The sequence below is a fragment of the Lepisosteus oculatus genome, chromosome 12, assembly GCF_040954835.1.
Source record: "Lepisosteus oculatus isolate fLepOcu1 chromosome 12, fLepOcu1.hap2, whole genome shotgun sequence".
Lineage (NCBI taxonomy): Eukaryota > Metazoa > Chordata > Actinopteri > Semionotiformes > Lepisosteidae > Lepisosteus > Lepisosteus oculatus.
The window spans coordinates 11,409,396-11,426,559 of record NC_090707.1 but is presented as its reverse complement, the minus strand read 5'-3'; the positions used below and the strand labels follow the sequence as shown (position 1 = coordinate 11,426,559).

The following is a 17,164-nucleotide window of genomic DNA, read 5'->3' as shown; positions in this document are numbered from 1 at the left end:
TCACTTGACGTTTTCAAGTTTCAAGTGAGACTAATATGTATATAGCAGAAGTTAGTTTTCTAATTCTTAATTTCCTTAATAGAGGAATGAAACACATTAATCACTGTTTAGTTAAAACTGTTGTAGTTAATTTAATTAAAATCTGAAATGTAACTAGATTGGTTTGTTATAGAAAAACACATTGCGCAATTTACATAAATGTATTGACTTTATTCTAACCAATATCATAAATTGAGTTATTCGTTTAAAGATTATTTTTGAAAAACAACAATAGAAAATATAAAGTTATGCTGAACTGTACTTATTTAGTACTCATAAACCTCAGAATGGTATACTACCTGGTCAGCACTGTTTTCTTAAAATACCATTCAGAACAACATATTTGTTGTCCTTTCTTTAGTACGGGCAGCAATAAAAAAGACACTATTTCCAGAATCAGCTCTGACCGTTTTTTTTATTTCTTTTTGCAGATAATTATTCTGTCTCTGCTGCAGAAAATGGGGGCAAATCTGAGTCCGTGGCCAATCTGCAGCCACAGACTTCAATGAGTTCCATCCAGACAAGCTCCCCAGGCCCCAAACGTTCAGGGAACACGCTGAAAAAATGGCTGACCAGCCCAGTGCGGAGGCTGAGCAGCGGAAAAGCCGACAGCAATGTCAAGAAGATACCCAGTAAGCCTAAAAAGAGGGACAGCCGGAAGAGCTTAGACCTGGGCTCCCCCAAACCGGGAGACAATGAGACCACTCCACAGGATGACAGCGCCGACGAGGTAATGTTTCACTTCCTCTCATGGTTGTGACATGTGAAAGTGAAAATGGTTCTTAAAACATTTTTGCACAGATTCGTCTTTCAAATAACAAGGAGCCCGTTTTCTGAATAATTACCAACACAAAATGGCCACACCTTTTATGTTTAACTGAAGCGACACATAGATTTCAATTGACCGCTTTTGATATTTACTCTCAGAAGCCAGACTTTTAAGAGATAAAATAGGAATGAAGTTATTTTCTGTGGTCATTTACTGTTAAGGAACTCAAAATGTTTAAAGAAGACGTATTGTTAAAAGAACAGCAAAACCTGCTCCTTTTGTCTGCTGTATTCCTTTCTATTTTAGTTATGCAGTCAGTGTTCATGATGGGTGGGTTCCCAGGGAGGCGGCAATTCAATACTGATTCTGCAGCTATGTAAACTCAAGATGTGTGTTTGTGTGGTAACATGGCCTAAACTCTAATGGAAGCCAGATGCAGACAACAAGTGTCATTCCTTGTTAGAATTCACCTATAGTATATCTAATATCCATTTTACCACAGGAGCAAAGCTTTTAACATCACTTACATGACTGAGTTTTTCTGTTTCGCATGTATAAGAAAATGTTGTTCTTCACGCTATTTGTAAACCGCCAAATTCATGGTGGGACCTACGGCAACTAGTTCAGTTCTGTACAAGATGTCTCCTTTCTACTGACCTTTTTTTCCTTGTAAGTTGGTGCTTCACAACACATGCAAAACACACTTTCACAAGTTTCACAATGAATTAATCCATTCACTCCTACTTAAAAAAATAAATTAATCAATTTTCCACTTAGGAAACCATGACGTACAGGGTATATCATGGGACTGATAATTGCTTATTCTTTCTACGTATTCTATTGAATTCAAAAGCTTCCATATGTAACTTATGCTAAAATGTGACTCACATGGTTGACTCCAGTAAAAGAACCTCATGAAAAAAAACAGTTTTTCTTTCTGTACACCACTGCCACCACACATTATTTGTGTTGGCAAATGCACTGATGTAGCAGTAAAATAAGTGAGACTGAAATTATTTTTTTTTAATAAACTTGCGTTGCCAGTGTTTTTCAGTCTCTTAAAGAACTCTATAACTAGGAATAGCCTATTGTTATTCAACACCATTAAATGCTAAAATCACCCTGTCTAAAAATTAAATAAATTTAACTTAACATGCCACCTCTTTCTTTTTTTAGTACAACATATATGATCTAAAAACTCTAGGCCTCATCTCAACTAATAATTATTGCACAGTATTATAATTTGTATTTATTATTAATTAAATATCATTTAAAAAATAACACTGAAATGTTTTTACACGTTTTTAATTAATCATTATGAGCTTTGCATTTTCCAGTGTTTTGTAAATTCCTAAGTATCATAAGGGTGTCATGTTTGTCATCATTATTTTTGGTTGAGTTTCTCCAGCTTCTGCTTTTCCCAGTACATGCAGTTACTTTCATTTGGCTGGTTTCCCATTTCTTATTAGCATTTATGCCTCCAAAAAGAAAAAAAGTGGCTTTTTATGATAATTGTCTTATTTGAAAGCTAGTGCTAACTTATTGTCATAATATGAACCTCATTGAATTTTCCCCTCATTTAATTTAAATGAATTTCTGTGAATGGAAAAAAAAAATCACTTTCTTCTCATTATTTCACTATTCTTCGAAGCTGAAGAATCAGATGTTTTTTGTATTATTTTTAATAAATATACTTGATTTTTGTACTGACTTTAGTGTGCACTTTTGAATACTCTAGCCACAAAACCAAATGTCTTGTGTACTTAAGATTTATAGCACTTTAATTATGTTTTAAAGCATAAACAAACATGTAAAACCTTTTCCTTTTTGACAGAATTTGTAGCAGATTAGAGTGTTGCCAAAAACCTTGGTTTCACTCACTACCGGACTTTCATAAGTTAGAATGCAAGTTCTCTACTGCGTGTAATGCTCTGATGTTTGTGTGTACAATCTGTTCTCATAAAGTAAAAACTAGCCTCTTTGTCCTAACCATTTTCCGCAATTTATCTGTGTTTTCAATCTTTATATTGTAAGATATCATGAATGGGCAAGCTACAAAAGCACTTAAGTCATTCTTAGGCTTTTGGATGTCATTAATGAGCACAGTTTGAATTTCCTGTGGCAATTAACATTGTCACATAGAGTCTAATCCTCAACAAAGAGCTACTGTGGCGCAGGGCATAGCTATGAACTTTGTAGTAGGGCTGATGAGATCATTACAATGGATTTCATTAATTCTTTTTATGCCGCTTTCTTCAGGGAAGGAAGGGAATCAAAGATGGCATCATCAGCGGCTCTCTATCCAAGCCGTCTTCTGGAATGCAGAGTGGAGGAGAAGAAGAACCCGATGAAGAATCGCACACCCCACTCCCACCCCCCATGGAAATCATAAAGGATGGCACTTCGCAGGAGGAGAAGGTATGGTGGTGCACACAAGGAAAAAAAAAACAGAAGAAGAGTGGAAAAGCCTGACCTCCATGTTCATAAAGACGGCACAGTGTTCTCTGTGCAAATAGCGAGACAACTGCACTGTACGAGTGCCCCCAACTGCTAATGAAGAGATTACGGATTCACAGGGAGCAACTGTTTAGTTTCGGTACACCTTAGTCTCACTCCATCTGCGGTGTCACTCAGCACAAGTTCATAACGAGTCTCCACCTGTCACTTTTGTTCCCCCTCAATGTGTAAATCATGCTCCTAACAAATGGGTTTGCTGCTTAGCTTTGTCTCTGCTGTCAGTCTTTAGCTGTCTGCACCATCTGCACCTATTAATCCTGTGTTTTCTTAGCATTTTAATAATCCTGGCTTGGTCTCAAAAAGACGTGCTGCCATCAGAACTCTTAATAATGCCTTTTGATATTCATTCTTTTAATAGTGCCAGCTCGAGCTCAGTTTTGACAGTGAGTACTGTACTTCCTACTGGCTTTTGAAGCTGCCCTTTCTTTTGCTGATTTGCCCAAAGCCTTTAGAATAACATCTAGCTAACAAGGCTCGCTTTGTGCAAGCAGAGTATTTACAGGTTCAGAGTATGGCGTTACGTGTTTCTTAAAAATGTATTTATTTGAAATATGCTTTTCTACAGTTGACCATTATGTGTTTATGTACACAGATAAGCATTAAACAGTCCATTATAACTGACTGTATTATTAATGGACTCTAATGCTTTATATACAGTACCAGATTTTTAGGATTTTGCACCCAGTGTTTGACCCAGTGCAAATGTAATGGCCAGTATCTACTTCAAAACACCTCTAAGGCATTGGCCAAAGACCTTGTCTTAGTCTCAGCAAAGAGAAGAAACCTACAGATGATCTCCCTTTTTTTATCTTTGTGGTATGAAAAGACATTGGAGCTAATGAAGATCTGTAGAGGACTGAAAAGAAAAAAAAACAGAAGGGATTATTTGTATTGTGTTGCAGCAGCCATATGCATTTTATTTCTGCCACTGCTATTTTGCACCAAGCCAATGGCGATTTTCTTCTGTTTTCGTTTATAAGCCTAAGTGTCAAAGAAGCGGAGATGATGCAGCCTCCTGCCTTGCAGTTTCACATGATTTTCCTTCCAAGCTTTCCACTTATTCTAACCCACTTCCCTGAACGCTTGTCTAATAACTACCTGTGTTTCTTTTTCCCTGTCCCTTCTCTCCATCTTGCTAATTTGCCGTTCCTTTTATCAAACTGTGCCTGCAGTCCTCCTCATTGCTTACTGCCCGTCACTGCTCAGCTGAAGTCCCCAGTGCAGCGGATCTTGTCAGTGCAATAGAAAAATTGGTCAAAAGTAAGCTGGTAAGTGTGGTACGTCAGCAGTTGAGACAGAACAGCAGTTCAACAGCCCTGCCTTTAATAAGTAGAGCAGTGGAGTTCCTCAGAGTAAATCCATAACTGCCCACCAGTGGAATGAGGGGGACGAAACTTGTGGGTAACCTTTTCCCAGCTGCCGTTTGTGTCGTTGTACAGTAGGAGTGAGAAGAAAAAGTTTCAGTTTGGAAAGTTTCAGTCCTAAACGTGGTCACTGGCAAAGATGTATTTTTTGGCGTAATGACATTTCCATCTTTCCTATAGCATAAGCATGTGTGAATGCATTGATTCACAGATTTTCACACATTAGAGCCTTGTATGTAATATACTTGGATACTATATACAGTATTAGACATAACTTGGCATTGCGTGCAGGATGGAAGGGAGGTTTTAGTTATGCTTCCTTGTGAGATGTATGACCAGTTACAATATATTTCAAGGCATTTTCTACACTGTGGTAGTCTGCTTCACATTTGTTCACATTGCTTTTATGACATCAGTGCATTTTAAGTGTTTTTCTGCATAATGTGTGTGTTTTAGATATTTGTGAAACTGTTTATTCAAGAGCTGGATAACGCAGTGCAATGTAATCTTCATAACGTCTTCAGCCATCCTTTTGAAATGTACCAACTGACTTGTACTTAAAAGGCGTGATTTGAATCATAATGATTTTTTTTCTACTTCAAAAGCCCCTATGAGTAATATTGCCATCGCTTTACATGAATATGTTAACTTGACTGTTTTTTCTAGCTAATGCTTCGTTACATGCAAATGGTGTACTGTATATGTGAGGAAAATAAATGCTAACAGGAACAGATAAACGGAAAGTAGGACAGAGGAGCAAAAGAGAAAAAAAATGTTTCAAACAAAAACAAATGTTGTTTATCTTTCTACTATGCTGGAGGTCAAAACCAGGACAACTGAATAAACTATCATTCAATTTATGTTGTTATACGATATCTTTGAAGTGACAAGAAAATCCCCAACAAATGGCTGGTTATTACTGGAGATGTTAATTTCCTGTGGAAAGGGGTGGATGTTTAAGAGCATAAAAGTAACAGCCATTTGTTGCATCTTCTGTCAGGCAGTAAAGAATACAAATGGCTCTTGTCTTTACTTTTGGACTAATGAATGTGATTGTGATTGGTTGTGTTTTAAATATTTAATGAATATTGCATTTATTGTCTCTTAAATTTCTACCTGGGAAATAAGCATTAAAAACAGGAATGACGGTAACATCTCTTTAGCACCCTGATGCAGCTATGTTTTGCATTTTGTGATCAACCCTGAGACGGCAGTGAGTTCAAATTGTTTTTCTTGCTCATCCACAGACTTTGGAGTCGGGTTCATATCCGAGTTTTAGCTCCATGAATCCACCTGAATCACGGCAGACCACGGTGCAACCTAGAAATCCTGAGGAGGAACAGAAAGCCAAAGCATTACGAGGAAGAATGTAAGCTCTTGGAAGAGAAGATTGCAGAGCTTGAGCCAAGCATTTCATGTATTTTAGTTGTATCCACAACACAATAGCTTACCTCTAATTTGAGAATGAAGGTTTTATTGGATTAAAGCTATTACTTTATAGTTATTGTGTAGTAAATCTACAGACTTTGCAGACATTCTTCTCCAACTTCAGAACTCAGTTTCGGTACATGGTGCATATCTGAAAGGCATATGCCTACAGTAAATCAAAGATGTACACATTCTTGCTATAAACTCTGTCCATGTGATTCCCTTTAAGGTCAGGAGGCAGTATGTTAGGGAATGAAGTATCAGAATTCATACATCTTGTACATTTTTTGTGGCTGTTTCCTTAAACTTTATTTAAAACTGTATTCTTGTAAAGTTATCTGAGATTTAGTTTGTTTTTATAAATGAGTGGGCAACACATTCCATTGTTTCCATGCACATTTCAGTGCTTTTATCAGACCTATAATAGCATTTTATGTTTTCCTAGTTTAATATTGTGTTATGACATGACCTTGAATGAATCTTAGAAATCTTTGAATACAGAACAGTCCTTCAGAGGCATCTGCCTCTTTCTCTTTTCAATGGAAAACAAAACATTTTTATATGGATACTGTATGTATCTTTTTCCAATTCAAACCATGCTATTAAACAAAGATATTGTTTTTTATACTTTAGTACATACAAATAAAGTACAAAGTACAAATAAAATCCTCCATTATCCAGGGCATTATTTCTACAGCTAATGTAGTACACATGTTTGTTACGGCAACCTTTTCTCTTCAGATGAAGTTTTCAAAGGGCGACTAGTATATTCACACTTCAATGACTTGACATTACTGTTCCAAGAATAATAGGTCTGTTTCATAACTAAGAGGCTCTCCCAGCTACATGTCTCCCTTAGGTAACACAAAAAATAATTGATTTTATTTAGTTTAGAAACATAGCTGTAGATATTGAGATAGTGTTAGCTGGAAACACTTCTAATGCTTTGTTTTCCTTTTCTGTCTCTGATTTAGGTTTGTACTTAATGAGTTAGTACAGACAGAAAAAGACTATGTGAAGGATTTGGGTATTGTTGTAGAGGTAAGTGAAATATGGCTTAGGCAGACTTGGTTTGGTTTTGAAACTGAAAAGAACATCTTAGGTTTCTTGTAAACCACCTTGTGTCACTTAGATCAAAAAGAGCTTTCACAAACAGAAAACAAGTTGAGCTTTATGTGTCATTAACACTTGAGACACCTCAGGTCTGGCTATTTTAGATTCTGTGGTGGTAGACATTACATGTTCACCCTATAGACTGCTATGTTGTGTTTTTTTTTTAATCCATTAAAAGCTCTGATCCAATATGTCCATTATCTGTAATTTTTCCTATATATGCCTTGTTACAACCCAGGTCCTAACGTCTTTGAATTATTCTGTTTGAATTACATATCCACTGTTGTGTGTATTATTTCTAACATCTGAAAATTCACTATATTTTCCTTATTCCTTCTCTGCTTTACTTTATTTAAATAACACACCAGTTATACCCCTGATTATATGTGTACACTGTACGTGTGTTTGTACGTCTTCACAAAAGGGAGCAGGTAATTTTAACAGTACATGAAAGGATAAATGTATTGTATAATTTCTCAGTTTGAACAGCAACCATTTTTGTGTCCAGATATGGTTGAGGTTCTTTTTCTCACCTAAAGGTAATGATGTCTACGAATTGAATGTTATATTTTCCTGATTAATTTGTCTTATGATATCAGTGACTGTGCAGTATTGGAAATAGGTCAAATAGGTTAAAAGGGTTAATTTTTGTCTTGTTTATTTATCATCATATTAGGGTTTTATGAAGAGAATAGAAGATAAAGGAGTCCCTGAAGACATGAAAGGAAAAGACAAGATTGTGTTTGGGAATATTCATCAAATATATGACTGGCACAAAGAGTAGGTTTTAAATTATATTTTTTTATATATGCAAATTTTGTAATTCAAAAGATTTGTAGCAGTGACTATTTTAGACTAAAATGTATTTATATGAGCCAATATGTTTTTAAACTAGTGCTTCTATAAATAGGAAAAAAACCATTTTGTTACACACATGGTCTATGTGTAGACAAGTACTATGAGTTGTTTTTTTCTGTTGTGAATGTGAGTCCTACAGTATATCCCTTTAAAATAAAACATTCCCTATAGTTTTTTCCTGGGTGAACTGGAGAAATGTCTTCAGGACCATGATCGACTCGCAGAGCTTTTCATCAAACATGTAAGTGTGAGATTTACCTGCCACTATCAAACTGCCTGACAGCAAAATAACTTGTAACATTTAAGACTTGAATTACTTAAATATTTTGCTGTTAATATGTTAAAATCTTATTTTTGTTATTAATACAGTATTTAAAGCTCTTTTAAATTGTAGTCAAGCACTTTCTGTTTATGAAGTATTATAAATGATCAAGTAATAGGTTTATTCCATGCTGAAAAAAAGAAGAAAGAGAACACAACGTTTCGGCCGTGGAGCCTTCTTCAGGTGTCTTCAGGTGTTATAAATGATTGTTCATAAGTATATTGTTTGGAAAATTGATTTCATTCAAATGTAAACTTGTTCCTTTGTAGGAGAGACGATTGCATATGTATGTGGTTTACTGCCAAAACAAGCCTAGATCTGAGTATGTGGTAGCTGAGTATGATGCATACTTTGAGGTAAGTGTTGTGCTGATGCCTATTTTGTCTTCAAGAAAGTGCTAGTGGATTTTTTTTTGTCTGAATTGCTAAGTCTTAGTGTTAATGTTATTAATGGTAATGTGTAAAATAAAAACATTTTAAATGATATTATAATGTATCTATTTTCTATTCAAATGAATACCAAAGAAAATGTTGAAATATGATGGGAAAATCAACAACTTTATCCAGCCCTGCAAAATTATGTAAATATTGTTTTAGGGCACCTGTAATTTGTATTGTTATGATACAATGGTAAGTATACCTTTTTCCTTTGCTTTGTCCCTTAGGAAGTGCAGCAGGAAATAAACCAGAGACTGACTATTAGTGACTTTCTCATAAAGCCAATCCAAAGAATAACCAAGTATCAGCTGCTTCTTAAGGTAAGATGCGGAAATTCTTGGAAAGCATTTCCTTTTTTGTTACATCAAAAGCTTCAGGGTCTTATCTCACAGCTTCCAGTACCAATTCCGAATCCCTGACAGACCCCCACAATAACAATTCCTTTTAGAAAACAAAATGAAGAAAGCTTCATACTCTACGTAGTGCTGCTGTTTTCTGCTGGATGTAAAATTATTTCCTGTATGTTGCCATCTAATGTACCAGAAGACATTTGTGCATTTCCATCGTTAAAAATGGTCACTGTCATCTATTTAAAATGTATCTCCTGAAACAAGTTGTCCTTTAATTTTTCTTTAAGGTTTTATACACATGCCCTTTCCTTAAAATATGACACATCCCTTGAACAAAAACTGGAAAGGTTTAGTTTGCACTCAGCTCACCTTTTTTTCTTTAATGTTGCAGAACCACATTCCTTTCATAAACACAATTACTGAGTCATAATATTGTCTGTTTTCTGCAGTCAATCTTTAAGTCACCGGAGTTCGTCAATTCACTAAAACAGGGATTCGCTACATAATCATTCTGTGTTCTTGTTTAGGACTATCTGAAGTACAGTGAGAAAGCTGGAATGGACTGCCAGGATATAGAGGTAAGCTGGTACATGGTGTCATTGGTACGACTGAGAACGTACAGTATGAATGTAATACATTTTCCTCACTCAAACCAGGAGTACCTGTTTTTTACCTAGTAGTCCAGTTTTTACCATTGGTAGTTATGCATTCCATATTGCTCCGGTGTTCACTCTGTGTAGCAACTCATTATTCAGTTGGCCTGTTGCTCCGTAGAAAGTTGGATATGTGTTGTCTGTTTTTGGACATTAAAAATGAAGTGACTTGATCCCTAAATGAAATGTTTTTCAGATCAATCTATGCTTTTAACTGCTCCCTAATAACACTACTGTAATATGAGAGACAATGACATTTTTATGTCCCCTCTTTGTATATCAAGGCCATATTATATTAATCTGTATACATCAGAAAAGCATTTAAAAATACAAATACATTTCTGTTGAGACATACATTACATTACTATTGATTTCTTTCAGCCTAGCAAATTATGTTAATTTTGCTAAGTAGCCTTACAATTGTTTCTATTGTGTTTTTGCAGAAAGCAGTTGAATTAATGTTCCTTGTACCTAAACGTTGCAATGACATGATGAACCTTGGACGTCTACAGGGTTTTGAGGTAGGCAGCTGAAACCTCTGTATTTGTATAAAATCAAAGTACTAAAAAGTAAAAAGTACACTCCCATGTTATTTGGCACTATATACACTGTATAGATGTGAGTACCTTGAGCAGTTGTTTACAGGCTTGTTTTTTAGGGGAATGTACTTATCACAGAGGGAATAAAAGCAGGGATGTGAGTTAGTTTAGGATAGCCTTGTTCAGCTGCAAAAGAGTCCCTTTTTCTGTGAAATTGAAAAAAAAACTGTTTTTTTGTGGAATGAAGAAAAATATGCTTGCTCTATACAAATCCCTGAACGCCTTTCTAAATTGAATCTTTTATTCAACTATAACTTAAAAATAGTTAAAAAGATGGACCTGGTTAGCTGGCCTAAAAGCTTTTGGATTGCCTTTTATAGCAATATGATTTGAGGAGGATGTCTTCACACAGGGTTCCAGCTATATAATTTATACAATTTGGTTCCTAGAGTACTATTTCTTATTTCTTTAGGGCTACTTCCCATACAGATTTCTCATTAGGATTGTTTTGCAAGGCATGATGTTTTCTGTCACATAAGAGAATTACATTAGTTTGTAAAATTAATTCTACAGCATGTTGCAGAACTGCAAGGGAACATGAAGAGGTTCCAAACTGATGAGTAGAAACAAAAACAGTTTCAGCTGTTAAGACCTCTTCAAGTATAACATGTTGTTAATGGCTGTTAAGCTTTGGATGTTAAGAATTCTTCAGGAATTCTAAAGAAATTCCACTCTGGAAAGTGGAAAGAAAAGAAAACAATGTTTTGACTGTTAGGCCCTCTTCAGGTGTGACGTCTATAGTAGGCTTAATAGCCAAATGCAGTTTATTAAAGTATTCAGCGTGGAATTAACCTTTTCTTGTTCTGTTAAGCCTTCCTTTAAGCTTAAAAAGAAAGGAGTTTTTAATGAATCTGGGGCAAAAAAGACAAAAGTCATTGGTCTCTAGAATGGAAGCAATTTTTCATACCACATGTTTGAAGACTGCACAAGAAGATTAATCAATATGTAAAAAGTCTGACCTTTCCTACAGGCAGATTTCTTGTAGCTCTCTTCCTGTTTCTCTTACTGGAATGACTCAATTTTGCAACTCATATTTTCACAGGGAAAGCTAACAGCTCAAGGAAAGCTGCTGCAACAAGACACCTTCTTTGTCACAGAACAGGACACTGGAGTCTTGTCCCGTAGCAAAGAACGGAGGGTCTTCCTCTTCGAACAGATTGTCATCTTCAGTGAGCTCCTCAGAAAGGGATCTGCAACACCCGGTTACCAGTTTAAGAAAAGTATCAAGGCAAGTTCAAGCTCACACGCTCCAAATAAAATGGTCAGACAGTTATTGCTAGCAGAAAGTTTTTAAGACTACATTGATACCCTCATTTCACAGCTAAAGTAACTGCAGCAAATAGCATTTATGAGGGAATTGTAAGACAAGGCAGTATTTTGAAATCTAGCAAATTAAGAGGTTTTCATTCCGGATGAGCCCTGAAGACTTTATCAAACCAATTTTTCAGTTACCACTTAGATTGCCTTAACTTACTATTACTTGTAGCCATAAGGATTTTAAATCCTGCGTGTGAATCATGTAGGAATGTGGCCCTGCATAACCAAACAGGATCTGCCAGTACTGCACAATGAACAAGGCAGGCAACAATGTCATTATTTAATGTAGTAGTTCAGGTGGGTAACTGCGTCAGCCTGCGTAGGCTGTAAAGGAAGAAGAAAGAAAACACAATGTTTCGGCCGTGGGGCCTTCTTCAGGTGTGAAGTTAATTAATGTGACTGAGTAAAGTGCCTTGGTATTTCATTAATACTATAATAAATATTATTATTTGATTAAACCTTGACAACAGTTTGGATGTATAAAGGTAATATCAACTGACATGTATATGGGAACAAATGTAGCTTTTTAGTTTTCCAAGTGAAAGTTGATAGATACTGTAGCCTCTTATATTCAGTCTATTACTGTGATTTACCCAGAACTAAACATACAGCATAAGCAATCCTAGAAAGTTACAATGACCGATTCTTTCAAGATTCCATATTTTCAGTGACGAAGGAAGTGTCTTCCTTTTCTTTTTTTCCACAATGTTCTTCAGCCTTGGCAATGGCAAAGAGCCCTTAGAAACTACAGACATGTTGGCATTTTTAAATATTGGCTGATGCTGCTTTCAAGCTGTCAAAAAGTTTGGTCCCTGACCTTTTATGGACTTTTCTGAATGTTTCTGTTTTTTTCTGCCTTGTAGATGAGTTACTTGACCTTGGATGAAAATGTTGATAATGATCCATGCAAGTTCGTCCTGTACTGTCGGGGATCATCTGAAAGGTTCACACTCCAGGCTGCCAATCCAGACATTAAGCAGGCATGGGTTCAGGACATCAGCCAAGTTCTGGACACTCAGAGGGATTTCTTGAATGGTAGGAGTGGTGTCATGGGGCTACTAAATGCATAATAATCAAGATGTCTATACCTAATTATATGTTTACAAACCATAAAGTACATATGAGAACAATCAGCCTTTAGCTAGACCAGTTCAATTACTACTTTTAATGATATTTTAGAAATACTATTATAGTCATATTTATTTATTTAATGGACAAAGCAACAGTTGTTTTCCCTAGCCAAAGCTTTTAGAAATAGCACTTAGATAATACCTATAATGTAAAAATTTAAATCTGAAGACATACTACCATTCATTTTTGTGATAAAGCTTGTAGGTAATTTGGTTCAGGAAGAATTAAAACATCATAAACTAATACTAGTTTAATAAATAATTAATAAACTAATACTAATCACACCGATTTATTAATACATTTTTCCATGTATATGTCTGCACAAATAGATATTATCTTTCTTCTATTTTTATATATATATCTGCATTTATTTTATACAAAGTAATATCTGTTCACTTTTCCTGCCCTTTAGTCTAATATCAGAAATAAATGGTGCATATCTTGGCAGAACATTTGAATGCTTTATATTACTTAGATATTTGCAGAGACACTTTAATGATATTCTTGTTATTTTAAAAAACAGTTTTATGAAAGCCAAACAATATATCAAAAATGACACAATAAATTGTTACACATTAATCTGGTCAGTTTCTGCCTGCTTGATTGCCTGCATGGTTACTAAATTATTAAAAAATAAAAAGATTGAAATGCTCATGTGAGTCACACTGAGGTGAGTCAAGGCAAGGCAATGTTTTGACTTCAACCTTTTATGATCAACCTCAGCATTGCTCCTAGTATACAAAAACAGGTCCATTCACAGTAGCTGAGACTAGCTAGCTGATTGAAGTGAAAGGATTCATATCTCTTCAATGTTAAGCAAATGCCAAAATCAGCTCCCTGATATCCCCTTCTGTATTGCATGACTTAAACTGATCTGTAATGAACACTTTAATTTGAGACCAATATAGAAATGTTGTTTAGAATCAGTCACTTTTTGGGGAATGTTGAATAACCCGTTGTATTAGCAGACTGAAACAGAATAAACTTTAGAAATGAGAAGATGTGTTGTTGCCAAAGTCATAGGCTAACTAGAAATATCGTTGAGGAAAGTGATGACGAACGCTGTCTCCGTAAAGGAAAGGTTTAATCCTCAGGGTATGGTATTCACAAGTTTATATCTGAATACTGTCATTAAACATGAAACCACACCAGCAATAAGGCACATTTTGAAATCCTGCCCGCAGATTAATGACTATTAATGACTATTAATGAATATTGACTATTCTCGTGTAGAAAAAAATGTTTGCTCTTGCTAGTAGGAAGATCTGTCTACCTGGTTAAGGGCATGGGCAAAGCGAATAATAATAGTTAGTATATTTTTAAGATCCTTCATGGACCATCATCTTGAAAATGAACGCACAGAAGTATTTTATGAAGTGTACAGCAAACATGGTGAAAGCTGTCTATGGCATTGCAGCAGAGCGGATGTCAGAAACTGGGTATAACCTGCAGGGGGGGTCACCCCACCTGAGCACCTGTATTCTTCACATTCTCACGAGGAAATCACTGAATTGGCTGCACCTGGAATCCTGGAATGCACCAGTTATCGAAAAAGGCAAACAGTCTTTTCAAACAGGATCCTCAGGATTATTGGGAAACGCCTACCTGGCCAACCGGAATTGCCCAAGTGGGGTAATTGCTGCTGCTACAACTAGACTTGCAAGCCCCTACCATGCTATCCAAAAAGAGATCTTTCACAGGCCTGCTGGTGCATCCAGCTGTAGAATGTCAAAAGCCAACTGAGTTGCGCCATTATGTGTGGTTCTCCTTGTTTTTTTCATTCGCAGCATTGCAGTCTCCAATCGAGTACCAGAAAAAGGAAACCGGGACTCATTCTTTAACCAGGAATCAGTCTGGCATTAGGATTCCACAGTCGAACAGCCGTCCTCATTCCTCAGCTTCGGTGGGGCCGGAGAAGCCGCCGATGTCTGGCAGAAACCCGACAGCACTACCCTTGAAGTTATCTACCTCTAATGGCAGTCCATGCTATGATCAACACAGACATGCAGAGAGATATGATCCAAGCAAGGTTAGTCAGAGGAAAATTTCTTTGAGAAAAACATTCTTTACAGTTCTTCTTTAATAAGAAGACAATCCTTTAAGAATCCTTTAGATCCTTTAGAATCTTTAAGAGACAAAAATTGGATAGGACACAATCCTTAGCAGCCATAGTTCATCTGTAAATGTATGTGAGATCAAAGATAGTTGTGGTTGTAGTATGTCAATAAAGTGGAACCACATTTTAAAGCGATTTGCAAGCTGTTTTAGCGTTGGCCTATTTTTGCTGCATGCCAACATGAAACTTAACGCATTTCTTTTTTTGTGCTAGTGTCATAGACTTAAATTAATGATCCAGTCATCTCTGTAAAGTCCAGCCTAGTGTGTTATCATAAATCAAATTGTCGTATTGGGTGTAGCTCTATAAGGGTTTAATAGCCTAGTTTCTGTCTTATTTTTAACTGTCTTAAAGATTAGTGTTTTGGACTTGCTTTTCTTCTCAGTGGAGGTACAATTTATGTATGAACGTTGCAGTGTAGGTAGCATTTAAGTTTGATAATGGTGTTGGTGTTTTGCAGAGGGAAAGGTGAGGCCAGATCATTTCCTTGGCTCTAGTTTAACTACAGTGCATATGGTTCCTGTAGATTTCCATATTAAAACACAACAACTCACTTCATTGAACAATATTTGCCTCTTTGAAGCAAAAAAAAATCAGACGTGTCTAGAGATACTGTATATTCGAGTAACTGTTTCTTGCTTGTTTGTTTTGTATGTGTTTTCTTGTTTTACCAGAATGATGTTGCTGGATGTAATGGGATGTCATCCACTATGATGGTGACCCAAGATTACAGTGCACTGAAAGAGAATGAGATATGTGTGATTCAGGGAGAGATGGTACAAGTCCTGGCAACTAACCAGCAAAACATGTACCTGGTCTATCGACCTGCGAACAATCACTCCCCAGCTGCTGAAGGCTGGGTTCCAGGAAATATACTGGGCCCTGTGAATAAAGCCTTCATAGAAAGTGCTGAAGGAAGTATCAAGTAAGTGCCACTTGGAGTTGGAGCACTGTATGGATTGTAGAGGAAATGAGAGAGATGAAGGGCTCCCCTGCTGGTTCTACCCAGATACCCATTGGAACAAACTCTTTAAGTGCTGGATCTTAAGCAGGGGAAGTCTCAGCTGACATCTCTTTTTTGTTGTTAATATATGTAAAATAAATATAAAGGACTTCAGGACAGTTGTGGCCTGTTTCATGTTTAGAAAAATATATCAACGTGGAACTGACTGGACTGGACATTAATTTCTGTTTAATTTCTAACCCTTTTTTTTTTTTGTTTCTTTAAACATTTGGCAAAAAAGGCCTCATGTTGGACTGAGGCCTGCTTCTCCAAAAGGAGAGATTTTATGTTATTGTCTATGGCAATTTGTTTGTACAGCTTGTATTTTTCTTTTATTTTTTTTTCTTTGTCGTTTTCAAATATGTTGACGGTTTACTGTAAAAATGTTTTGTTTGTTTGCCAGTACTCTTTCCAGTACATTCTTGTATAAAGTCTTTTGCACTATTTAAGAAAACCATATTAATGAAGTCAGGTTGTGCAATATAATGATAGTCACAATGTTCATCATTGTACTTGTAATGTAACTAATAATTTTAAATGTATTATTTTAAATATGTAAAATAAATTTTCAACATGAGCATGATTTAATATGGCAAAATAAGTTGAACTTGTTTTGCTTGTAAAAAAAAGAACATCTAACATGATGTTTAACAGTGGTGAGTAATATTTCACCTAGACAGTTTCCAAACCACCTGCTGGATCTTTTAACAGTAGAAACTTAGCAAAAATATTTAAAGAAACAGGATCACTCATTATTTCTATTTGAATATGTAATACTGTCATCAAAACAGTTCCAGCCATTCTCGAGTAATGTTGATTTTAATTTGTAAATCTATAGATGTTTAAAAATAATACAATTTCTTATTTGTATCTGCAATAGTTTGCTTTTTAGAATTATTGTTGCAGATTAAGTATTTTCCCCTTGAATTAAGTTAAAAATATATATTGCATCATTATTGTGGCTGACCGTTAATATTCTTCTTTAATGATGAACCATTTTCTGAATTGTGGACTACATTAAAGTTGATCATTTTTCTCATTGAACAGTGATGGTGTATGTTACTTTTCATATACATACATAATAATGGTGAATAAAAACAGATTTTTTTAGATTTGTTTCAGTTCTGCTCTGTACCAATTTTATTATC

At 35.7% G+C, this 17,164-nt stretch overlaps 1 protein-coding gene across 4 annotated transcripts in view; it reads left to right on the top strand.

Annotated features, from left to right (window-relative positions):
* kalrna (kalirin RhoGEF kinase a) overlaps positions 1–17,126 on the top strand; it is a 195,236-nt gene extending 178,110 nt beyond the window's left edge. For 3 of the 4 annotated variants that reach the window (XM_069196821.1, XM_015358771.2, XM_069196820.1), the window contains 15 exons: positions 471–769; positions 3,068–3,226; positions 4,498–4,593; positions 5,937–6,058; positions 7,092–7,158; positions 7,907–8,010; positions 8,260–8,329; positions 8,680–8,766; positions 9,075–9,167; positions 9,725–9,775; positions 10,294–10,371; positions 11,492–11,677; positions 12,630–12,801; positions 14,685–14,926; positions 15,688–17,126. In XM_069196821.1, coding sequence (XP_069052922.1) covers positions 471–769; positions 3,068–3,226; positions 4,498–4,593; positions 5,937–6,058; positions 7,092–7,158; positions 7,907–8,010; positions 8,260–8,329; positions 8,680–8,766; positions 9,075–9,167; positions 9,725–9,775; positions 10,294–10,371; positions 11,492–11,677; positions 12,630–12,801; positions 14,685–14,926; positions 15,688–15,942 — 2,081 coding nt within the window. In that variant the 3' untranslated portion in view covers positions 15,943–17,126. The remainder of the gene's footprint in view (positions 1–470; positions 770–3,067; positions 3,227–4,497; positions 4,594–5,936; positions 6,059–7,091; positions 7,159–7,906; positions 8,011–8,259; positions 8,330–8,679; positions 8,767–9,074; positions 9,168–9,724; positions 9,776–10,293; positions 10,372–11,491; positions 11,678–12,629; positions 12,802–14,684; positions 14,927–15,687) is intronic. The other variant, XM_015358770.2, reaches the window with a different exon arrangement.
* Positions 17,127–17,164: the final 38 nt, after the last annotated feature.